We start from the raw sequence: 26117 nt of genomic DNA on the forward strand, positions 1-26117 counted from the left end.
AGTGCAAACCATAAATCTGTAGTTAAGTCATATTTTTCAAACTCACGCATAACGTCATACTTACTACTCAACAAAGTGATATGGATAGTCGAATTTTTTTCTTCCAAGCATGATATGTCTTATGGTCTCGTCTATGTTGGGCCGTGTTACTAAATTCTAGTATGTCTAAAAATTAGGTTAAGAGCTTCTAAAGCTTTTAATTCCTTAAGCACATACTAGATTTTCTTACTTTAGATTTTATAATTATCCTCGTTTAGTTTCTCTCCCTTATTAAAATTAGCTATAAAGTTTTAAAAATACATATTATGCTTAGTCTAAATTAGGGATATTTATACATATGAGTTAATATTTTAGATCATATATATACTAATCTTAATAATAATTAATTATATTAATAATTATTTTATATTAGATTTAGAGTAAAAAATTCACTATATTCTCGATCATCGTCTAAAAGTCTAATGTATTATAAAAATTAATCACAATTAATTATGTTAAGATTTATATCTTAAATTACTTATAATTTAAGAGGTTAAATATTTTATGATTTACATCCAATATCATCAATTCATATACATAATATCAACATATGATATTAATAATAAAATTGAAAAATAATGATTCATGAATAAAAATAACATAATATTTAAATTTATCAAACAATTAAACAACATATTGTTCATCGTAAAAATATCCACAAAAGCAGAAAAAAAATATAAGAATAACGATAATACCAAAAAAAACTATGCACATCTAATATAGATTTGAGTCATAGTTATAGACAGTTTAAGAAATATGTATAGACTCTCTTCTAGATGATCTAGATCATAGTCAACTCTAGAAAGTTTTCGTTTAACTATAGATCTATTATTAATTCTTGATAATCCTATCGAAAGACACGTTGTCTTATTTATAATCCATTTGGCATATTCACTAATGAATTCTAACACAATACTGAATTCTAACACAATACGTATGTATGGCTCATTGATCTTCTCCCAAGTGAAATCCAAAATTCTTTTTAGATTAAAATTAGGTAACATGGCCCTTAAAGCCATATATCTTTCTTTATCTTGCAAAAGGCCTCCTTTTCAGATAATTGATTGCATCTTGCCATTCATGTCAATGATAAAATGCACCAGATAGTTTATCCCATCTAAAATATTTGTAGGATCCATCTCAGAGATGATTTGTTGTCTAATCATCTTAGTTATCTCAGCTCTTTGTCAATAAAAGTAATCTTACAAAGAACATAAATGACTTGCACTTAACTGGGAGCTGACATCCTATTTCTACACATACAGAAAATAAATAAAAGTCTAAAAAAATAACCATAATAATAATAAAAAATAATAATGACAACAACAAAAAAAATATTTTTAGACTTTTTTAAAACAAAGTTGTTAGACATCATTTAATAATAATTAAATATTATTAAAAATAATTATAAAAAAGTCCAATTTTATTTGTTTTAAAATGTCACTTATCAAAGAAATTTATTTAATTTTGGACCTGAAACTTATTCCGTTTTTTAAAAAAATAATGCATATATAAAATATATATATATATATATATATAATTCCTCCTTTTAATTTAAAAAAAAAATGAAAAAGAAGGAATACGCTTGGACAGCCTAGCACTGGCGTGGGTTAGCTCGCGACCCAGCCTGTGCACGCTTAGGCCGCTCAGGCACCCAGCTTGTACTTCGGGCTTGCGCTCCTGGGCCTGCATCTAACGTGCGTGGCCTAGTGCTACAAGCCTAACTTTGTGCACGTGTCTGGGTTGCCCAAGCAAACTGAGGTACGGTCGATGCTGCACGAGTGCTGGGGCCTATGCCCAAGGCTAGATGCCTGGGCTTGCGCCTGGAGGGCAAGGCTTAACACGACTTGGTGTCACGCACTAGGTCAGGCTGCCCCCATGCGCAAAGTAGGCGAGAACCTTCATGCGCCATGGGCGACGCTTGTCCTCATCTGATTCCCGTTTCTTTTTTTCACGGGGATTTGGGCGGTCCAAGTCAAAAACTAGCATATTCTAGAGTTTGGATGCACTAAACCTTTACTGTGATTAGAGTAGAATTAAAATGGGTCTTTATCAAGTTAGAGTAATTATAATTTTTATCCAATTTTAATTAATCATATCTCATTCGTCTTTAATTTATATAGCATTGGAAAACTTGTTTTGTCTATTTTCTAATAATATCAATATCACATACTATAAACAATAAAATTTCAAATTGCTTGAATAATATATATATATATATATATATATATATATATATATATATATATATATATATATATATATATATAATAAAAACTATGGATTATAAGAATTTTGATTGTGATATCAATATTGGAATATCTAAAAAATTTTTAAAATCTAAAAAAATAAATAAAACACTAAAAATACTTTATATCATATAATTCATACATAATTACGTATTTTAAATAAATCATACTTTTAGATTTATAGTCTAAAATTTATTTGAAATCGCAGTATTTCTCAATAAATTCAAGTATGGAGATTAAACGGTAACTCAATAAATTGCTCACTGTACCGTTAATTGATTCTCTTTTCGTCATGGGAACGTGAAAATATTATTTTCAAAAAATTTTTTTCCCACAAAAATAAAGTCTCAATTTGCTGAAAATGATCATTATTTTTCTAGTATCTCATTAAATGAAAATCACTTAGAATCTTGTCAAGAAAGAAAAAACATTTAAAATAAAACAGAGAGAGCAATCGTGAGAGTGAAAAGAAAAAAATTGAGACTTGGTGAACAATAAAAAAATATCCACCTTTGATTGTGCAAGTGTGGCAGTTGCATGGCACTTTGTCATGTAACTGCTTACTATCTATTTTATTATTATTTTTCATTTCTTTTTTATTATTTTAATTAAAAGATAATTTAAATAGATTTTATTTATTAAATTGTAAAATTTTATTTTTCGAACTGTTATTTATTGGGCTCAATTATGGATGAATTATTTCCTTCGAAATCAATTATTTGGAAATTCATAAATTTTCAAGGATCAAAATAAAATAAATAACACACCATAATTCACCTTATATCACACAGTATATACGTAATCACATATTTTCTATAAACAATGCATAAAATTGATAGTGTAAGAGTTAACTGAAATCGTAAGAGTTAACTGAAATTGTAATATATTTCACAAGAACCAAGCACCTAGATATTCTCAGATTTCACAACCGACGTCCTTTTGTTTCACACAAACACATGAGATCACCGACAAACAAATAGGTAGTAGCCCAACATCCACAAGAAATAATCCAACTAAAAAAATTTTTGAGAAAAATTTTATTCTCATAAGTTTTGATATAGCCTTTTGAGAGAAAGAGGAAATCAATTTTTTCTTAAGAGTAGAGAGATAGAGACGTACCCTCTTTGTTAACAATGGGTTGAGAGGATAGAGAATTGATGTGTAGTGGCACACCATCCACAAAAGGAATAGTTACATGGCAGAAGGCCATGTAATTGCTATAGATTTAAAATTCAATTTTTTTTAATTATATAAAATAAATTAAAATTATGTTATTATAAATAAGATACACAACTTTATTTCGACTTTTTTATTTTCGACTTATTTTAGATGTATTATTTCTTTCATATTAAAAGAAAAAAACCCTAATTCAACAATTCCCTTCTAATCTTATATGCAGTAGAAATAATGAAATTTGAGATTATTTTATAACAAGCATCAATTACATTTCAAATAAATTGATTTCATTTTATAGTTGTATTTAACCTGAATCACTTTTTAATCCTAGTTATGCCTCTATGCCTTAGAAGTTGATATTCATATTCCCTGTATATGATTGTATTTATTATGTTGTATTCTAAAAGAAGCCATTTGTTGTACGAGATAACATTTTCTTTGACTTCTATTAACGTCTTATGATTTATCAAATTAAATTCTTATTAACAAATAAAAACTAATTTCTTATTATTTTCTAGCCAATTATTGAAGAAGGGATTAGAAAATTCAGCAATTAAAAAAGAATAAGGGAGAGTTTTCAGGACTTTATAAATTGAAAAGAAAAAAAAATAATTTATACAACTTGATAACACATAAACCATGAGCCCTTTCGAGATCTAGACATGTGTACACCACTAGTATGACCAAATAGTCATGATAGAAAGGGTTTATCCTTTTGACCAAGACATGTGTACACCACTAGTATGACCAAATAGTCATGATAGAAAGAGTTTATCCTTTTGACCAGGCCTTTAAAGAGCCCGAGTGAAAAGGGTCCCAAACTTCGTCAAGAATCAGCTCGAACATCATCAACCTCGACCTTTCAAATCAGGTCTTCACACCTCAAGTATCCCTACAAAACTTTAAATGTGTGTGGGATAGCAGCCTTGACATAATATGTATTAGGAATAGTATGGTATTAGCCTACTTGGTATTAATGAGTCAAATGTCCGCCATTAATGAGTCAACTGCATGTCATTAATGAGCCGTCCGAACCATCTACCCAAATTGCCATTGTCCACTCTGAAGGGATATGTCATAGGCGTATCCTGTACGGATTAGAGGATATATACCCCTTCCATTCTTGAGGAAGGGGATTTCACTTTGTCTTCTCAAAATCTTTAGCTTCAACTACAACTCCAACATTAACACCTCTAAAAATACTACCCAAATCCATTAATACCCTCATTTGCTAAGCTAAGCTCATTTACTACCATTATAAAACCTTCAACGTCAGTCCACGTGTCACCATCTAGTAAACTCTCGAATCTCACAAATATCAATTGGCATCGTTTGTAGGAACTAAGGAAATTTTTTTTTATCATCAGAGTTTCAAACCAAACCCATTGAGATCTATATGGCTAACTCACAAAACAACCCACCTACCTTCATCGGAAACAATTTCCAAAATGTGAAAGTGCCTGCCACTCAAGGCTTTCTAATGACCTTACTTCCCTAAAACTTTGCTAAACTAGTGATGTCTACTATACCACCCACTAGTAGTCCTATGCCTCTAAACACCATTCCACAAACACATATCTGAAGCAGAAAACTCTTAAGGAAGAAGAGAAGAAGAAGAAGAGAGACAAGAAGAATGTTGAAGATGCAAAGGAGGTTTTGAAGGCCAAAGTGAATTATTGCCCCACTTAAAGGACTTTTAAACCTACAAAATCCAAAGCGTATTTATAAAATCTCTTCGAAACCCTCAGTAACGATATTAAGGTTTCTCCCACACTCACTATATATACCTATGATGCCTCTTCGAAATGCTCAAAATGGGCACATAATTTCCATCACACTCATTTGATATACAACTATCCTAAATTTAATAAAATTAATTCACCCCTCATATTGTCATAAATAACTATATGAGAGATAAAAAGACATCTGATAATATATAAATTATAAGCCCATTCAAGATCAAGACACGTGTATAGACTATCCAAACGACCATGATAGGAATAACTTATCCTCTCGTCCAGGCCTTTAAAGAGCCTGGGCAAACAGGGTCCTAAACTCCATTAAGAATCTTCTCAATCATCACCAACCTCACCTTCTAAGGATCACGTCTCCGCACCTCGAATATGTGTACAAAACTTTAAATGTGCATGCGATGACAGTTTTGACGTAATATATGTTAAGAATAACATAGTCTTAACCAGTTTGGCATTAATAAGCTAACTGCCAGCCATTAATGAGCCTTTTAAACTACATACCAAAAGTGTCATTGTCTCACTATGAAGGGACATATCTTAGAGATACCCTATACACATCGGAAAATATATACTCCTTCCATTCTCGATAAGAGGGATTCCACTTTATCTTCTCTAAATTTTTAGCTTCCACTGTAACTCTAACCTTAACACCTTCAAAAATACTAGGCAACTCTATTACTATTCTCATTTTCTAAGCTAAGCTCATTTATTACCATTGAAAATCCTTCAATGCCGGTCCACGTGTCTCCATCCAATGAACCTCCGAATCTTACAATCATCGCAATTAAAATAATAAATTTTGTTTATTTTTTTTTTAATAAATCCCAATCATATCCCTCTGTTAAGAGTTAAATAACAATTGCTACTAATTAAATCATTAATGAATTCCATACATATTAAATAGACCAATTAGTATAAAAAAATTCAAAACTAATATAAATCCTTACAAGTTGTTTAGATTGTTAAAAATTACAAACTTTATTTTAATTGTTTCAATTTTTAGTGAAAATATTTTTTAATTGGAATCAGACCAAATTGGATTTTGTAATGACATGTGACATATTTTATTATAGTAATATAATATGTAGATAAAGATGGTTGATATAAAAACTCTAAAAAAATTTATTATTTTTTAATTTAATGTAAATTTTTAAAAGTTGATATTCATAAAAATTGAAAGTAAAACTATTTTTAAGAATTGAATAGAGTATAATGTGTATACTTTTTATATTATTGATTTAAAATAAATAACAAATAACTGTATTTGAATAATTTTGTTAAACCAAATTTTATAAATAAAAAATCAAAGAAAAAATAGCTACACCTGTGCCCATCAGTTCATCCAATATATATAGGTATGCAACTATCGGTTCAAAATGGAATAATTGAATAATGAAATTTTAAAATTTTAAAAATCAAACTAAAATATAAAGGAAATTAAATTCAATAAAATAAAAAAATTCAACTGAAATAAAAAAATTTAATTTAATTCAGTTGATAACTTGAATCAATCAGTGATTTACAATTTTCTAAGTGTCAAAATAAAATTCAATTATTCCGATATAAATTATAATCACTAACTATAGTTTGCAATACTTAAAAATAAAATATCTGAATCAATCAAAGAGTTCATAGCTTATTAGATTTTCAAAACAGAATCTCCATTATCCAACTACAAAAGCACCCAATGCACAATTTGAATTTCAATTACAATTTACAATACTAGAAAAATCATAGAAGTTAATGAATGAAAGAAGAGTGATGATTTTTTTCAAAAATAAGTTTTTGTTGGATTTGGTTCAGTAATATAGTTAAAAAAATTAAAACGTTGCCGTTTTATATATATATATTCTCCTTCACGCCACTTGTATCTCTCCTTCAAGCCATTTCAGTTTCTCTTACACGCCACTCTAATGCAATTCCTTGTTCTTCCTTTCCTCCTTGCGGCGACTGAAGAAGGATTGTCTCTGCCTCATCTAGTCATGTTCCTCTATCAGTTCTCCATTCTCCATCTCAAAAATTTATGGAGTCCTCACAATCGATTGTTGATTGAGTTGTGGGCTATGAGTGTTGATCAGAAATGTGGCTTGTGATTCATTTTTTTCCTCCTCCTCTTCTTTCTGCATCATCGTTAGTGGCTGCTAAGTTACTCAAGGTAAGGCCATTCACTTCTAGATTCAATCGCTATGCTATGGTCTCAACGATGTCGTTCGTGTGATTCATTTTTTTCCTCCTCCTCTTCTTTCTGCATCATCGTTAGTGGCTGCTAAGTTGCTCAAGGTAAGGCCATTCACTTCTAGATTCAATCGCTATGCTAGGGTCTCAATGATGTCGTTCGTGTGATTTATTTTTAAGCAAATCATTCACTCTTCTTTAATTGCTTAAATTCTATGAGTTTTTAGTATTGCAAATTGTAATTAAAATTGAGATTGTGCATGTGGTGATTTTGTAGTTGTGGATAATGGGGATTCTGTTTTGAAAATCTAGTGGGCTATGAAATCTTTTATTGATTAAGATTTTTTATTTCTCAGTGTTGCAAATTGAAATTGTGCATTTAATTATTTTGTAGTTGTAAATTTTATTGGGATAATGGGATTCTATTTTGGGAATGAGAAGGTTGTGAATGGCTAATTGATCTTTGTTGACAACCTCTTCAAATTGATGAACCAAATCAATCTGGGACGATTCAATCAACAATCAATTGTGAGGACTCTACAGATTTGAGGTCAAGAATGGAGAACTGATAGAGGGACAAGACTAGACAAGGCGGAGGTAATCCTTTTTCGATCACCACAGGAAGGCAAGGAAGAACAAGGAATTGCATTGGAGTGGCATGAAGGAGCGGCTGGAATGGCTTAAAAGAGAGACACGAGTAGTGTGAAGGAGAGGCTGGGAGGCTTTAGAGAGCAAGAGAGAGGAGGATATATATCTATAAAAGAAAAAAAATGACAATCGAAAAACTGAAATCTTTTAAAATGAATACTGAATAAAAAATCAAATTTAATAGGATCAATTTGATTTTTCAGTTAAAAATGAAATTTGCTATAAATTTATTTGTACATTCAATCAATAAAAAATTAAAAATTTAATGATAGCTTTCACTGTATTTTGATATTTTTTTTAATTTTAAATTAAATATTAAAATTATATTAAACATATATATACGGTGCATAAAAAATTTTAAAAATAAAATTAATAAAATTTATATATTTTTATTTAAAAGCTAAATAAATAAGCCTGTATAATTTTATTAAAGGTCAAATAAGTTATTATATATAATATAATATTATTTTTAATAATAAAATATTATATTGTAATTTGAAATATTAAAATTTTTATATTTTAATTAATATAAAAATTAAAAAATATATAGAAATATTAAATAATTTTTAAAATGTAAAAATACAATTTTTTATAATAAAAATAATACTTATTTATTTAAAAATAATATTTTATCATTAAAAATAATATTCTATTATATATGATTTGTTTAGTTTTTATTAAAAATTATAGATAAATTACATTTTAATCCTTGAATTTTAATGTAATTAACGGATCAATTTTTATATTTTTAAAATTGAATACTTAAATCTCTATATAATCAAACCTTTTAAATTGGAGATGGTTCCATCCATAATTCCGTTAATTAACTAGTCAAAGGAATAATAAATACTTTAAATATTTAAAATACTCTCGTAAACATTTAAATCATTTCCAATACAGGTGAAAATATTATATTGCATAAATTAAACTTTAATTTTTATTTTTTAACATAATTGACAGATTAGTTCTTATATTTTTAAATTAAATCTTTTAATTCATTTATATTTCATCCGCCTAAAATTATAATTTTTTTATACATTGTAGACATTAGTTTAAAGCTAGTAGATTGTCAAACTTTTTCAGAAAGTATAATTTCTTTTTAAAATACTCTTTATAAAAATTTATAACTTATTTAAAAATTACTTAATACCACTTAAAAATAATTAAAATTATAAGTATTTTCTAAAAATTTTGAAGTATTTTAATGAATAAAAAATGAAAAATAAAAGTGTTAAAAATTATTTAATGAGATATTATATATAAAAGTTAATGAAATTTAAATGTTCTTTTAAATAAAAAAATTAAGGATTAAAATATTTAAATTATAATAAATAAGGATCGACTGATTATAAAAGAATTTAAGTGTATGATTTTAAAAATATAGGAATCGATTTATTAATTATATTAAAATTCAATAAATACGTATAATTTATTCATTTTAATAAAATAATAAAGATGTATTTATATTTTTAATGACAAAAAATGAATAAAGAAATTCTAATTTAAATGAATTGAAAATTTAAAAATATAAAAATTAATTTATTAATTATTTTAAATTTAATAATTAAAATATAATTTATTTAAAATGTGAAGATTTAATTGATAAAAAATTTTAAATTACGATCGTCTGACCCTAGACTTTAATTGAATTTGTATCCGGAGAATTTCCCGTTGAAGTGTGGTTTGTTAGCTTTAGCAAAGCAAGCAGAGTGGGTTGGGCTATTTGAATAGACTTAGGTTTTGTCTTTCTTTGGTTTGTTTTTAAAATCCTTATATAAGCTAGCCTGTTAGGCCATGAAAATACAACTTTAGAGAAGCATAGCTAAACACGTAAGTAACACCACGTGGTACTACTAATCTTTTTCCGTTTTAAATACGGTAGTTCAGTTGGTCCGCGTAAACTTTAATGTTTTAACATCACATACTTGTCAGCTTTTGAGAGTGAATACTGACACATTCAGATTCCCTGAAGACTTGTCGGTTTCACATCACTGGCTCCCCAGGCCAACTCACTCTACATTTTCGAATGGCGTATACGGCATCCCCATGACCGCTGACGCCGCTTTTTTGGAAAAATATAAATTTATTAATAATGTTAAAACCTCAACAATCAGATGCAAATTAAATATAAAATTGTTTATTACCGTTAATAAAGTTGCTTTAAAAAAAAACTCTACGGGTCCTTTTTGTTTTGTTCGAACTCTATCAGTCGCGTAGTATATATATATATAATAATTAAACTCTTAATTTAATTCTATTTAATAAATTCATACTTATATTAAAAATGATCACTTTATTGTTAGCCTTTGAATTGACTGATAAAAAAATTGTTTAAGGATAATAATGCCCAAGAGACGAACTTAAAGGGGCAAAATTTTAATTTTTAAATAACGGTAAGGTTAAATTTGAATTTATTTTAAATATCAGTCTGATTCGGTTCGATTCGGTTCGGTTTAATCAATTTTAATTTTTAATAAATTTTTTACTTTTCACACATTATTTTTAATATTTTAAAATTTAATTAAAATATTTTAATTTTAATATAATTTAATTTCTCTATATTATTAAAAATAATATATTATTATTACTAATCAGTTCGGTTCAATTTTTTTGATTTTTCTCTAATTAAAATCGAATCGAACTGAAATAACAAAAATTTTTAAAATTAAAAATTGAATCGAACCGAATTTTTAAATTAATTCAGTTGAACCGAATACTGCTCGCTCTATAAAACACTACCAATACACTCAACAAAATAAAAAAAAATAAAAAAAAAATAGAAAATAAACTTACTAAAACTCATCTAATTTTAAATTTATTTTTAGATTTTATACATCAAATAGTAATTAATAAATAATTAAAGGAAAAATATAATAAATAATGGGGAGTGAATAAATTTTAATAAATAAAATTGCACATTTAAATCATTCTACGTCAATGAAAAAAAAAAAAAAGCGCTTAACGTTCACATGTACTGACCAAAACATAAAATATTTAATCAAATAAAATTACTTAATTGTGAATATTATTTTGTTTTTGTTTTTTCTGAAAAATTAATATTCTTCTCAAAAGCAGGTGACCTACCGAATAAATTGACAGTGAAGGGCTCCCTTGTTGGGCCGATTGTGCGGACAATTGAAAAAAGCGGCAGCACATACATTCACAATCTGCTGCTCTTTTGTCCCGGTTGAAGTTCCACTGCGCAAAGAAGCAGCCATGGAAGGAATCAAAGGGAATCAAATCATCACCGGCGGCAACCGCCATGTGGTGGCGATGCCTTATCCTGGTAGAGGTCATGTAAATCCGATGATCAATCTTTGCAAGCTCCTGTCATTTAAGGATCCTAATATTGTCATTTCGTTTGTGGTCACCGAAGAGTGGCGGAGCCTCCTGAGCTCTTATTTCCTGCCAAATAACATCCGATTTGAAACGATCCCAAATGTAATACCTTCGGAGCATGGCCGTGCTAAGGATTTTCCAGCTTTTTTAGAAGCAGTAAACACAAAGATGACAGCTCCTTTTGAGCAACTTCTTGATCGGCTTGAGTTGCCTGTGAATGCTATCGTAGCTGATACTTACTTGGGTTGGGTGCTCGGAGTTGGGAATAAAAGGAATATTCCGGTAGCTTCTCTTTGGACTATGTCAGCTACTGTGTTTTCTATCTTCCACCATTTCGATCTACTCGTCCAAAATGGTCATTTTCCGATCATATTTTCCGGTATGTACAACCAGATGCTGATTTATCATTTATTATTATTAATTTAACGATCCAATAAATTGGGATAGACTGATAGTAAGTTGAAGAAGCAAATTAATCAGTATTAATTTTAGTTTTGATAACAAATGATATCTTTGATTCATATTTAAGCATTTGTTGAATTTGGCAAGCAGAACGAAAAGAAGAGCGTGTTGACTACATCCCTGGAGTCCCTCCGACACGTCTGTTAGATTTTCCTACAATCTTTAATGGAGCTGCAGGACAAACTTTTCCTCTAGCACAGAAGTCCACTTCAATTGTGTCCAAAGCACAATACCTTTTATTCACTTCTGCTTACGAGCTCGAACCATTAGCAATCAACGCTTTAAAATTGACGTTTCCCTTTCCTGTCTACCCTTTAGGCCCAATGGTACCATATTTTGAACTGAAACACAATTCTGATTTAGCTACTACTGATCAAGAACTCCCACACTACATAGAATGGCTGAATTCTCAACCTAGAAATTCTGTGTTGTATGTCTCTATGGGAAGCTTCCTTTCAGTTTCAGGCACCCAATTGGATGAAATTGTAGCTGGAGTGAGAGATAGTGGTGTTAGGTTCTTGTGGATATCTCGTGGAGATACAAGTCTGTTTAAAGATGGCTGTGGTGATATGGGTTTGGTGGTTCCTTGGTGTGATCAATTGAGAGTTCTGTGTCATCCTTCTATTGGTGGTTTCTGGTCACATTGTGGTTGGAATTCTAGTTTAGAAACTGCTTTTGCAGGAGTTCCAGTGCTAGCTTCTCCTATATTCTGGGATCAAACTTCCAATAGTAAGAAAATTGTAGAAGACTGGAAGATTGGGTGGAGAGTGAAACAAGGGGCTGATGGGGATAGCTTGGTGAGAAGAGAAGAAATTGCAAAACTAGTGAAGCGTTTTATGGATGGAGAAAACAGTGAAGCAATTGAAGTGAGAAAACAATCAAAAGAAATTCAAGAAGCTTGTCTTAAAGCAATTTCTCAACATGGATCATCTGATACTAATCTTGAGTCTTTCTTAAAGGACATTTCACAATGAGGCCAAAGAGAAATTTTAGAATACAGTTGGTATGTATTATGATGATTTATCCCGTTGAGGTTTTTGTGGGTCCTCAATAATTGCATTGAATAAATTCTCCCAGGCCAATTGATTTGTCAATTACTCTTCCTTATTTATTTGTTGCATGATTGGTATGTAAACCTTGAGGTTCCACATCTACCATGCTTTGAAATTCATCCTGCAATTTAACAATGCTACTATTTTCATAATTTTTTATTAAATTTTAAAATTTTATTTTAAATTATTTAAAAATCACGTGCAAAGTTTTTAAATTACTTTTATGGTTGAAAAGGATTTTGAACTTTTAGAATGTTTTTTTTTTTTTTTTTTATACTTATTTTTGTCCAAAAAAGAGTAAAAAAACTAGAAACAAAATCATGAGCCAGATAATGTTAAATTGGGCCGGTCAAATCAAGCCAGCAGGATTGAATTAATTCAATCAAATCGTCCCTACCCTTTTTCTTCCTCATTCTGTGAGATCACTCCATCCTTTTTATTTCCTTTTTCTTGACAGGCAATACCCACCCCATAGCTGGTCACCACCATTGCTCTCCATCTCCGACCAACCCATCCTCTTTCATTACAAAGAAAATAGATCTTTTGTATAAAAAATATTCTTCATTGGAAGTATAAATTTCACCATTTTAAAATTTAAATACTAGTAATGATAACAAAATTCGTCACAAACGTTATCATTGCCATGCAATAGTATAGTGACAAAGTAATTAAATTTTTCTGACAGCGTGTGATATCTAAAAGGGTATAAAATTGTCTCAAAATAATAAAAAGTGAGTAAAATATTATATACATAGAAACTGAAATTTAAGTATAAAAGTATTTGTAAATCTATTTATTAGACTATTAATTGTAAAATTTAAAATAAAATAATATAATAAAATTAAACATTTTAACTTTATAAAATAATTAATATTAAATATTAGAAGATCTTAATTTTAAATATGGCAATAATTCGATTTGGACTGTGAACTGAACCAGAAACGGGTTGGTCAAATTTGAAAGCAGACCAATCAACCGGTTTTGGTTCTTGAACTGTACCGAAACCTTAGACTAAGAAGACTGGTTACAGTTCCTCTTCCTGTGAACCAGAATAAAAATTGGACTAGAATCGGTCAGTTCGAGCTGACGGTTCAATTCAGTTTCAATTTAATTTTTTATTTTTTTAAAAAATTATATAACTTAAAATTAATGTATAAACAAATTAAATTGTAAAATAATTAAATTTAAATTTATTAAAAATATTATTTACATTTAAATGTAATATTATTTTATTTTTATATATGTATACAATTTTATTTTTTTTGTTATGTAAATGAATACATTTTATAATTTATTTATTTAATAAAATATATTTTCAATAATATTTAAGATTTATATTTATTTTTTTATATTTTATTTAAATTTTTTATTTTTTTTAATTGAAATCAGATTAATCGTCTATAATTTAAATTTAATTGAAATCAGAACTAGAAGTATAAAAAACTAAAACCATAACCGCTTTAAAATTGAACAGGTGTTAAAAAATCAAAACTGTTTTGAATATTTTAAATCGAATCGATTTTGATTTGATTTGAAAAATAAATCAAATCATCGATTTCAAACTGAAACCGGGCCATAGTCATGTCTACTTGATTTTACTTATGGATACATATTTAAAAACAATGAATGAAATAAGTTAAACAAAAATACACAATTACAGTAATGAGAGAAAAAGATTGAATTTAACACTTAAATTAAGAGAGGTCAGATTTCATAAAGTTTATAATACTGCTATATATATATAATGAGATTCCCCAATCTAGAGTAAAAAATTGTCCTCAATGTTTGATTATTCACATGACATCGAGAACTGAGCTGCAATATACTAATGTAGGCACGAGATAAAAACAACAATAAAAAAAAAAAGAAAGAAAATAAACAGAATATAGAAAAATAAGTAAAAGTAAAGGTAGGATTAAGAAAACTCCTGTTAGTAATAGAGTCTGGTGGCACTCAGCCTATCCTCGATAGTAGCAAACTGAGTGGCACAGTCTTCCTCCAGCGTCTGGACTCTCTATGCAAGCCACTCAATGCTAGAACAGGTCTGTCTCTAATCAGCAGCGATCTACAGCTCAAGTTGATTGAAGCGTCTGTCTAAGTGTTGCATCAGCATCTCTAAAGTGAGCGGCGTAGCAGATGGCTCATCAACTAGTAGAGCGAACTCGGATGGCTGTGGATCTGGAGATAAAAATAAGCACAAACAACCCGACAGAATAACTAACCCAATAAAATATAGTATCGATAACAAATAAAAAAAAAAAAAGGGCAGTATAATGACAAAAAATGGTCGATCACATAAAAACAACTCGAGGCAAGAACAGTGTAAGAAACCATCCGTAGTCTCCTATGATGCAATAACATATAAGGATAACGTGTGATCTCAAAATATAGTCCCTAATTTTGCCAGTACAAAGTGTCCACAACAGTCCAATCACAACAACCATATCCACTCAAGGCAATAATCCCAACTATATTCATGCAAAACTTTAGCAATATTTTTCATCAACGAATTTGAATCAAAGACGCACAAAGGGGGATGCACTTCCCAACTTTCCATGAACGACATATAAGATCAAGCAATGCATACATAAGGAATCAGTCTCAAGTTCAAGTTAGTATCACAACAAGATATGAGCAATGTCAAACCAAAGATCCAAAATGCAAAAAGATAAACCCATTACAAAGTAATTTGCACAATCCATCAATGCATTCATATGTAGAAAAAATTTGAGGAGAAAGAGTACTTTAATGGATGAATTTGCACAAAACAAAAATAAAGATTTGTGAACCAATGGAAAATTTATGGGTTGTGTGGTTAGCAGTCAGTAAGGTGATGGGGAAGAGCGATGTCGGCACAGGAGTGTCGTCGGAGACAAGCAACTCCGGTGCAAGGGTAGATCAATTATTACTAGATCGTTGACTGCGGTGATTCTCGCGTCAATCACGATCTATGGAGGTGCTGGCGTGATTCGCGATCGCAGTGGTCGGTGAAGGCTGGAACCGCCGGTGCAACCATGGTATGGAGAATGGCGAGCGACGGTTCATGATGAGAGATGCATGAGAGAGAAAAGGAGAGAGAGAAGGAACATGAGGCAGAAATTAGGGAAAGAGAAGATAGGAACACAGGGTATGTGATGAGGATTGCACCGATTAATAGCGAAACACGGGGTTATCACTGTTAATTTGCAAAACACGGGGCAGGGGCCATTTACACGACCCGCCCTATGTTCTTCACTGTTTCTAATGATTTTTTTTTTGAAGTAAGGAGAACGTACCTGATCCTAGTATCCCTGACTTTCTTTGCCTATAAAACAAGTTAAAAAGAATTAAATGGATTACTGAAATAGTAAAGAGCAAGTAATTAAAGAGAAATAAAAGAAAAGAAAATCAATCTGGATGGTCTCTTATAGCACTTCTTTAAAGTCACTAACTTGACATCTTTCGGGATTACTATGTCAAGATCATGGAGGCTTTGTAATCTTCCAAACCACCTTCAATATCTAATCATTATTCTTGAAGATTCTATTCTTATTTTTGACTTCCATTGCTTTTATGGGGAGTACTTGAATTACTTTAAAAGGACCAGACCACTTAGAACTTAATATGCCTAGAAAAAGTCAATGTCTTGAATTGAAGAGCAAAACCTTCTGATCCATATGGGACTCACGTTTAGCAATATGCTTGTCATGCCATTTATTAGTTCTTTCTTTATATATCTTGCCATTTTCATAAGCATGTAGACGGAGTTCGTTCAACTATAATAAATGCTTTTTCTCTTGTAGTTTTCATGTTGAAATTCAGCAACCTAGCTGCACATAGTACATCATCTAATTTTCTAGATTGTTTCAGCTCTTTGTTTGATACAACTACTTATCCACTCATCTGTGGATGGTATGGTATACCTACACTTTTCTCATGCATTGATTTCATGTCATCAACTATAACAATATTCTCAACCAATGGTTCAAAACAAGTATCAATAACGTCATCAAGCATGAAATCAGGTTCACTTTCAAATTTAATCTCACAATCATCCAAATGATCTCTAACACATTCATCAATAGTGTCCATCCTAAAATAATCATCAGTAATATCAAGATATTTAGAAGATTGCAGAATATTAAAAGTTACCTCTTCTTGCCCCACTCTCAAAGTCAATTTTCCCTCATGAACATCAATGAGTATCTTACCAATTGCAAGGAATAGGCGCCCCAAAATCAATGGAATCTCTCGATCTTCCTCCATGTCAAGAATAACAAAGTCTATTAGGAAGATGAATTTATCCACTTTGACTAACACATCCTCTATCACACATTTAGGATATGTTATTAAACGATCTGCAAGCTGCAAGGATATTTTAGTAGGTTTTACTTCTCCAAGTCCAAGTTTTCTAAAATTAGATGAAGGCATTAAGTTAATTCTAGCACCCAAATCACATAAATCTTTTATGAACTCTACATTACCAATATTACAAGGAATAGTAAAACTCTTTGGATGCTTGAGCTTAGAAGGCAATTTATTCTAAATAATGACACTACACTCCTCTGTAAACATCACAGTCTCTTGATCTTTAAGCTTTTTTTTTTAGATAATTTCCTTCAGGAACTTCGCATAGCTGGGTATCTGAGCCAATGTTTCAACAAATGGAATGTTAATGTGTAACTTTTTAAATACTTCTAAGAATTTGAAAAAGTTCTTATCTTTATTGCTATTCTTAAGCCTTTGAAGGAAAAGAATTAGTGGTTTTTATAGGGATACAACCACTTCTATCTTTGGCTTTTTCTACCACCTCCTTTTTAGCAGAAGCTTTAACTATTTACTCATCTTTCTTTGCTTGATCCTTTGGAGGTAGTTCTTCCAACTGCTTACCATTTCTCAAGGTAATTGCATTTACTTGTTCTCTTGGATTTATTTCAGTGTTACTAGACAAAGTATCTTGAGTTCTATTGGATACTAGATTTGCCAATTATCCCATCTGTACCTCTAAATATTTTATAGCATCTTCTTGATATTGGCTATTAGATTTGGTTTCTTCTATAAAGTTTTTGGTTTCTCCTATTTAGTCATTAGTGACTCTAGCAAGAGTTTTAACTATACTTTTCAAACTGCTCTTCTTCTCAAGTGACTGAAATCCAGGTGGTCTCTTTGTGGCGGCGACAAAGCTTGAGTTCACGGTTGATTGTTCCACTTGAGATTCAAATGATTTTTCAACCTTCATGGTAAGTGTTGGAGTATGGATTATTTTGGCTATTGTCCCTGATTATGGAGTATGGATTATTTTGGCTATTGTCCCTGATTACCCACATAATTAATCTGCTCAGTTTGCAAAAGAGAGTAGTCCATAGGGCACTCATTAGAATCATGGTTGCTAACACAATTTTCACATACTTGCACCATAGAATTAACAAAATTAGTAATTCAACTTTAAATATTTCGTGCAACTCACATAAAAAAGGAGAGTCAAGGTGTCTTCATTTATCGGAAATCATAGCTAGTTGATATAAGTTAATTTCTAAATATTTATGATTATCACATTATTTTTCTATTTTTTAATGTTATCATTAGTTGTGTATAGTTAATGAAATATCTATTAAATTTCTCTTACGTAGGGAGCTTATTTGAGTGCCACTGCTAAGAATTTTGATAATAATTCTGAAAGTCAGTCTGCTTTTGATGTGGATAAGTGGATTGAAATTTTTAGGAATAATAAAGGGAGGGTATATGGTTTTGGTTTTTCGGGGATTGCAAAATCAGGAACTTCAGCTATCTCTTTCTCACGCATATCAGCTCGTTATGAGGACCTTCTCAAACTATGGTGCTTTTAGAGGAGGTTGCATAAATGTTAGAGGAAAATTGGATAAAATTGAAAGAAGCAATAGAATAAATACAAGAACAAATACTAGTGTGGATACAAAAGCAGGTAAAAGATCATATTAAATCCATATTGAGGAAGAAAAAAGGAACTTCACTATATCACATCACTTCAGACTCCACTTCTACATCAAATAAACTAGAACATTAATGGATTTATTCTAAACTTTATAAATATTATTAAATACTATAGATTTGTTCTAAATTTTCAACTTTATGAATATTGTTAACTATTTATATTAAATATATTTCCTAGTTGTGAATTATTTAGATTATACAGGAAATGTCAAAATAAAAATAAAAAATTATTTTATTAACGGTAATGAATATTATTGAATATATGAATAATTTTTCGATGGATTTGCGATGAATTTTGATAAAATAATCTTAACATTTTCGACGAATATTTTCCGTCACTAATTGTTTCCAACAGATTATCTATGAATTAGTTATTGAATGGAACCTTGATTCGACGAATAGTGTTTGTCACTAAATTTTCCAATGAAAAGATCTATAAAAAATCTATCGCAATAATTTTCGACTGCGGGTTAAATTCATTGAAAAAAAATTAGCGACAACACTTTAAACGACGAATCTTAGTCCGTCGAAAATCCATCGTTGAAACTATTTGCGACAGATTTTACACTATGAGTAATGGAAATTTTCATTGTTGATAGTCTATTTTTTGTAGAGAGTGATTCAAGGGAGATGACGAATATGGTTTCAGCATATTTTTTTTATACAATAAATATTAGAATTCGTAGCAAAAACTTTATATCAATATTAATTTTGTTGTTGCATTAACTAATCTATAACAACAATTTGAATAACTTCTACTAGTGGTATATAAAAAAATATAATAATAATAAAATTATGAGCATTATTAAAAAGTTATTTTTTAAACAATAATATTTATTATTATTAATAATAATTTTTTAATAATAACTATAATTTTATTATAAAATATCTATAACTATAATTTTGAAATAGTAGCATACAATAAGCATGTATTACTACCATAAATTTATATTGTTTGTTAAAAGCTTTTGCTGTTGATTTTTGTATTTTTTATAGTGCTCCATAGTCATGTGCAACTAGTAGGTGCAGCTGTGTTAGGTGGTGTCATGTGGTTAGAGAAAGCATGTGCTAAGAGAAAACATTTTAGTTTTTAATATTTACAAAAAGTTTTCATGTGCTTGGTGAGGATGAGATTATCTAGATGGAGGAGGTTACCTCTCATCCTTAGTTGTTCTTCTTGATTCTAATTATTATGATTTATTAAATATTTTATTTTTTAAAATAAAATTATGGTAATGTAGTTTTTTTTAACAAATTAAGAAGAGCTACATACTCAAATTATAACCGCTCTAGATACACAACCACTCACTAAATCTCTCTCTAGCTAAAATTTCAGATCCTCGTGAGAATCTTTCAATATTTGAGAACCTTGGTCACAAGATGAGACTCTCTTTGCTAACTTGCACAAAAATTGGTTTCTCGAAGCACATGGTGGATCTCTAAGTTTTAATTTGAATTTATCAAAATATATTTCTAAGAGCCCATTCATTATCCATTTTCTTATTAAACATAACTATAAATTTTTAATTACCTTTTGATGCACCCGAAAAATAGAGTTATATTGTGATGAACTAAACCTACAAGAAAGAAAACAAGAGGTGGTGGGTGCCCATGACAGCTACTCTGTAATACCCGGCTAGAGTCCGGCATCGAAATTCCTGTCGTCCGGTGGAATCCAGGATGTCGGAATGCTCTAGAAGGGTAAGATTTATGTTTTTCTAAGTAATATAGTATGTTTTAATGTTTTAAGTTACCAAGAACCGAGTTGTTTTGAAAGAAAAGAACTAAGGCAGAAAAGTCAAGTTCGGCCGCCGAACATGCATGGCTTTCGGTTTCACGTGTGGCCGCCGAAGGTAGTCTGGCCAGCCACCTATAAAAGGCCCTCAGTCGGTTAAAATGATAAGGCTTGCCGTTTCTTTCACTTTCTGAGGTGAGACCCTGTCCTGGTTAGGTTTTCTTCATGTTTTCATTACATCATGCAAAGATTTGATTGATTTTTATGGGTTTTTGAAGGTTTTGAGCAAAAAACTCAAAGTTGTGAAGTTTGGAGAGTTTGAAGGAGAGTTGCTCCAAAACTCCACGTTAGGATCGTTCATCTTCTTGGTTTCAAGAGGTAAGTGAAGATCCTGAGCTTGTTTTCATGCTTTATGGCAGATTTTTGAGGTTTTGGGGGAGAGTTGCATGATTAGGGTAAAAGAGAGTGTTTTTTATCTTTTTGTGAGAAAAGTTTGTTTATGTGTTGTTGGGGTTTTAAGGTAGTTTTTGACCCCTTTGAGCATATACTTGGGTGTATGCATGTTGAGGAGTTGAGGTGTTTGGGTTGGAGGAAGATTGGTGCGTTTTGGCGTGAGGCAGAGCAAGGTTCTGCCTTGCTGATGAACCCAGCTTCGGCCGCCGAAGAATAGTTCGGCCGCCGAATGTGCTGAGGAGGTGGCTTCGGCTGCCCAAGCTTGGCCCCGAGCATTTGGACTTTCGGCTCTGGAGGGGAGTTTCGGCCGCCGAAGGTTAGAGACTTTCGTCTCTGGAGTGCCTTTCAGCCTCCGAAACTTGCCCCCGAAAGGGTTCGGCTGCCGAAAGTAGAGATTCGGCCGCCGAAAGTAGAGCTTCGGCCGCCGAAAGTAGAGCTTCGGCCGCCGAAAGTAGAGCTTCGGCCGCCAAAGGTGCTTGAGTTTCGGCTCTGGAGAGGACTTTCGGCCGCCGAACCTGCCGCCGAAAGTGTCCTGTCCAGCCTTCCTTTGCATGCTTTGCATGGTTGTTTGAGTGAGTGTAAGGGGCTTCTTGGGGAGTTTAATAGAGTTGTTCCTAAGCTAGTTTGGTCCCTCATTTGAATCCATCTGTGTAGGCACAGACCAGAGGAACCAGAGAGAGCAGCAGTGAGTACTGCTCCAGAGTTTACAGAGCCTGCAGAGTCAGTCCAAATAGCCAGAGGTGAGTGGAACTCAACTTAATACGCGTTTTAATTGAGACATTGAATGCTTTTTGCATATTTCATGCATCATGCTTATGCAATAGGGTGAGTGCATTAGAATCCATAAAGCTGTTGCATTGCATAGTTATTTGTTGATGTGGGTGAATGCTGAATGATCCAATAGTTCCAGACAGGAAGTCCAGGACCCCATTCTACGACCTGGTAGGTATAGTAAAGTCCAGGACCCCATTCTACGGCCTGGCAGGTATAGTAAAGACCAGGTGCCCAGTTTACGCCCTGGCAAATGGTAAGTACAGGTGTTATATACACGTATACATATACAGTACAGAAAGACCAGGACCCCAGTCTACGGCCTGGCACGGAACAGTTACTGGGACTATGTGGTGACAGGTTTACCTTTGATGTGAATTGTCTGTGATATGATGCATTCCATACGATCATGTTTAATGACTTGTTTGACTGTTCTACTCACTGGGCTATAGAGCTCATCCCACTCCCTTAACCCCAGTCTTGCAGGTTTAGTGTACAGTGTACAGGGGAGATCAGCAGGGGACAGAAAGAGTAAAGAGATTTGTAATAGCTTAGAGTGGACATGTAATATTACCAGATGTACTAGTTGTGTATACAGTTAAAGTTGTGCTTGACATGTAAATCTTTTGTTATGTACATGATCTGTATGTATATATGTTTTACAGAGTATGTGAAAAACCAGGCTTAACAGGTATGAGTTAACCCATCTAGAGCAAGCTCTAGTCAGGGGTACAGAGTACAGAGTACAGAGATAGTGCATGCACAGGTTAAGCCTTGGTTCAGAAAAGAGTTTTTATTTTCACAGAAAATGTATGATCATGTATGAGATTTACAGGTACACAGAGAGTATAGCAGGCTTGCTACGGGTTTTGGCGGCCTTAAGCCGACCTGAATCCTAGCGCCGGTGACGGTCCATTTTGGGGTCGTTATAGATTGGTATCAGAGCCCAAGGTTCACATGATCGGACCTAGAGAGAGAGTGTCGGGCTCATAGAGGTTAGAGGAAGTCAAGCACAATAGGGAATCATATCCACTAGGATAGGATGTTGAGTCCTGTTTATTTGATGTTATGAAATACCATGATATGCATGTGCATTAGTGAGATAGATGAGTTCAATATATGCTGATATGCTATGTTATGTGTTGTTTTTCAGCGTTAAGATGTGAGGAACTCGTCGATCAGCGCGATTGACTGGAGTCCCACCAGATAGTGAGAGAACAACTGCTCGTCCTCCTGCATTGCCAAGGGCAAGGTCTCAGAGATCTAGCAGGGAAGGTACGTCAATAGACCCTAGAAGGTCTGTAGACGAGAGCAGAAGAGGTACAGTTAGAGGAGGAAGATCAGAGGAAGTGAGGGAGGCTATGGAGCTTGACCAGTCTATAGATGAAAGCATGCGTGTAGGCAGATCTGAAGAAGGTATGGGAGAGTCACAGGGAGGCGCTCAGGCCTCAGGTTTTGACTATCCATCCTTTCCTCAGGACTCAGGGTATCCGATGGGAGGTATGTCGGAGTACTCTAGTTTTGTCCCATATCCTACTTACATGCCATATATGCCTTATCCTCATTATTATCCACCATATCCTATGTATCCATCTTCCCCTACCCATCCAAGTGCAGCACACCCAGAGTTACATGAACAAGTACCTCTACCACCACAACCAGAACCAGTAGCTCCTGTTGTCCAAAGACCTCAACCTAGCTCATCTGGAAGTAAGGTGCAAATGACAGAGTACTTGAAGTTGGATGCTCCTAAATTCAATCCAGGAGATGATCCATTTGAGTATCTGAGAACTGTGAAGATGATCACTGATGAGTTGGGAGCAGATGATAGCAGAGCTATAGAAATGGCGGGGTTTACACTTAAGTGTAAGAAGGCTCGAGAATGGTTCAAGAACTACATGGAGCCGAGGATGGACAGTATGTCATGGGGAGAGTTCGCCAATGAGTTTGCAGGGTGGGCTTTTCCTGATAGCTCCAGGGAGATGAAAGTAATAGAATTTGAGCAGTTGAGACAGACAGACGAGATGAGTGTTGATGAGTTTACAGATAAGTTCCTGGATTTGCTTCAGTATGTGGGTCAAGCCTATGATACTGATCAAAAGAAGGCAAGGAGATATACTATGACATTACATCCCAGGTATTCTTCCTTGATTCTTCCAGCAGAAAAGGAGAGTTTTCACACTATAGTGGACGCAGCTAGGAAAATGGACGCAGTGCCAATATTCAGAGACAGTCAAAGGCACAGGCTTCGGGTTCTAAGGCCCCCAATGTAGTAATGACAGGCAGCAAAAGATGGGAAAAGGAAAAAGGAACAAAGAATAAGTTATGGAGTAAAGTCAAGTCTGGTCTGGGAATAGGTAGTGGCTCAAGCTCTGGCACAAGCAGTCCAGTATGTAGGAGATGTGGGAGACCACACAAGGGAGCTTGTCAGTTGGGATCTTCAGCTTGTTATAGGTGTGGACAGGAAGGACATTTTGCTCGGGATTGTCCTCAGGTGACGTTTGCACCATCCCAGCAGATGAGTTCAGGCAGTGTAGTACAGCCAGCAGCTCCAGTCATGCCTCAGAGTAGTGGCAGAGGTAGAGGGAGAGGGGCAGCCTCTACTTCAGCAGCAGGTTCCTGAGGTGGAAATCCGGTAGCCCCAGCATAGATTTTCACTGTGACACAGGAGGAGGCTAACACGTCGAACACAGTGGTGTCAGGTAATCTCATCATTGGGTGTTCAGATGTGTATGCTTTGATGGACCCCGGTGCTTCTCATTCCTTTATTGCGTCGAGAGCCATAGAGAGATTGGGTTTGATCATTTCATGTAAATCTTTTGTTATGTACATGATCTGTATGTATATATGTTTTACAGAGTATGTGAAAAACCAGGCTTAACAGGTATGAGTTAACCCATCTAGAGTAAGCTCTAGTCAGGGGTACAGAATACAGAGTACAGAGATAGTGCATGCACAGGTTAAGCCTTGGTTCAGAAAAGAGTTTTTATTTTCACAGAAAATGTATGATCATGTATGAGATTTACAGGTACACAGAGAGTATAGCAGGCTTGCTACGGGTTCTGGCGGCCTTAAGCCGACCTGAATCCTAGCACCGGTGACGGTCCATTTTGGGGTCGTTACATACTCCGACGCTCAAGTCAGTATACTGAAGAATAGCGTGAATGTAATGAATTGTTTAGAACTTGATTAGTGTAAGAGAATAATATACTTATGCCTCTGTAATCCTTCTTTTATACTGTAAGAAGATGAAGATAAATATAACATTTCCTGATAAACCAGTAATGATGTGGCTAACTGTTTGATAAGAAATATTGCCAGCTAATAGGTTAGTGATCTCGCGATTACAGGCGTAATAGGGATATTCTGGACTGTGTCTGATAATGGTAACTTTGTATCAAGACTCAACCTATCCAGGAGATGACGATTCTTGATGTTGAATCGTGTGTTAAGATGTCCAGCTCTTCCTTTCTACAAGTGGGGCCGCATTACTCGCTTATCAAATCCTTGCCATGTGTCCCTGTCCATATAGTGACAGCTCATGACTTACTTTGGACGACTTTTGTGTAGCATCAGAAGTCCCCCTGCTGGTCTTCGATTATTCGAATTCGAAGGTGATAGCTATTCTCATGATTTGGGGCATGTGGCTGTAACGACCCGAAAATCGGACCGCTACCGGCGCTAGGATCCAGGTCGACTTAAGGCCGCCGGGACCCGTAGCAAGCCTGACATGTAACCTGTAAACCTGATTAATCCCATACATGATCAACAACATACATAAAAATTAAAACTTTTCTTTCATACATTCTATCATACACCAAACTCAACCTGTGCATGCACTGAACATAGTCATAATCATAAACTTGACCCCTCTGTGGGATCTCATCAATGCCCCCAATGGGTGGCATAACATGTGTTGAGTTGGTTTACATCTACATCATAAAACATCTAAGATCATGTAATAAAAGAGATAACAACATCCATAGGGTCAAGCACAACTTCTAATCCTCAATATCATTATACATAACATGACTATTCAAACTTTACATCATCTTACAAATTGTCATGTCCACTTTCTATCTATTACAAACACATGACTTTACTCTTCTTGACTTCTCTGTCTAGCCCGTACCTGCAATCCTGAGGGATTAGGGAAAAGGGGTGAGCTACTAGAGCCCAGTGAGCAGAATAATGAAAAATAACATTTAAAATCTCATGCCATCATGTAATGCAACACATCACAACAAATCACATCTCGGATGCTATTGTCACCAATAGTCCTCTACATTCCAAAGTGCCGGGACGTAGAATGGGT

General features: G+C 33.0%; 1 protein-coding gene and 1 long non-coding RNA gene across 2 annotated transcripts; one reads left to right on the plus strand and one right to left on the minus strand.

Annotated features, from left to right (window-relative positions):
- The first annotated feature begins 11138 nt into the window (after window positions 1–11138).
- Window positions 11139–12936, plus strand: LOC110610102 (UDP-glycosyltransferase 87A1). Its single transcript, XM_021749970.1, has 2 exons — window positions 11139–11759; window positions 11933–12936. Exons 1-2 carry the CDS (start codon window positions 11258–11260, stop codon window positions 12814–12816), a joined length of 1386 nt encoding a protein of 461 aa, XP_021605662.1. The 5' UTR covers window positions 11139–11257; the 3' UTR covers window positions 12817–12936.
- A 1719-nt stretch (window positions 12937–14655) lies between these two features.
- LOC110609726 lies at window positions 14656–16170 on the minus strand. Its single transcript, XR_002487078.2, has 2 exons — window positions 15684–16170; window positions 14656–15072 (listed from the first exon to the last, which is right to left on the minus strand). It is a non-coding gene; the product is annotated as an uncharacterized LOC110609726 (long non-coding RNA).
- Window positions 16171–26117: the final 9947 nt, after the last annotated feature.

The sequence above is a fragment of the Manihot esculenta genome, chromosome 2 (assembly GCF_001659605.2).
Source record: "Manihot esculenta cultivar AM560-2 chromosome 2, M.esculenta_v8, whole genome shotgun sequence".
Lineage (NCBI taxonomy): Eukaryota > Viridiplantae > Streptophyta > Magnoliopsida > Malpighiales > Euphorbiaceae > Manihot > Manihot esculenta.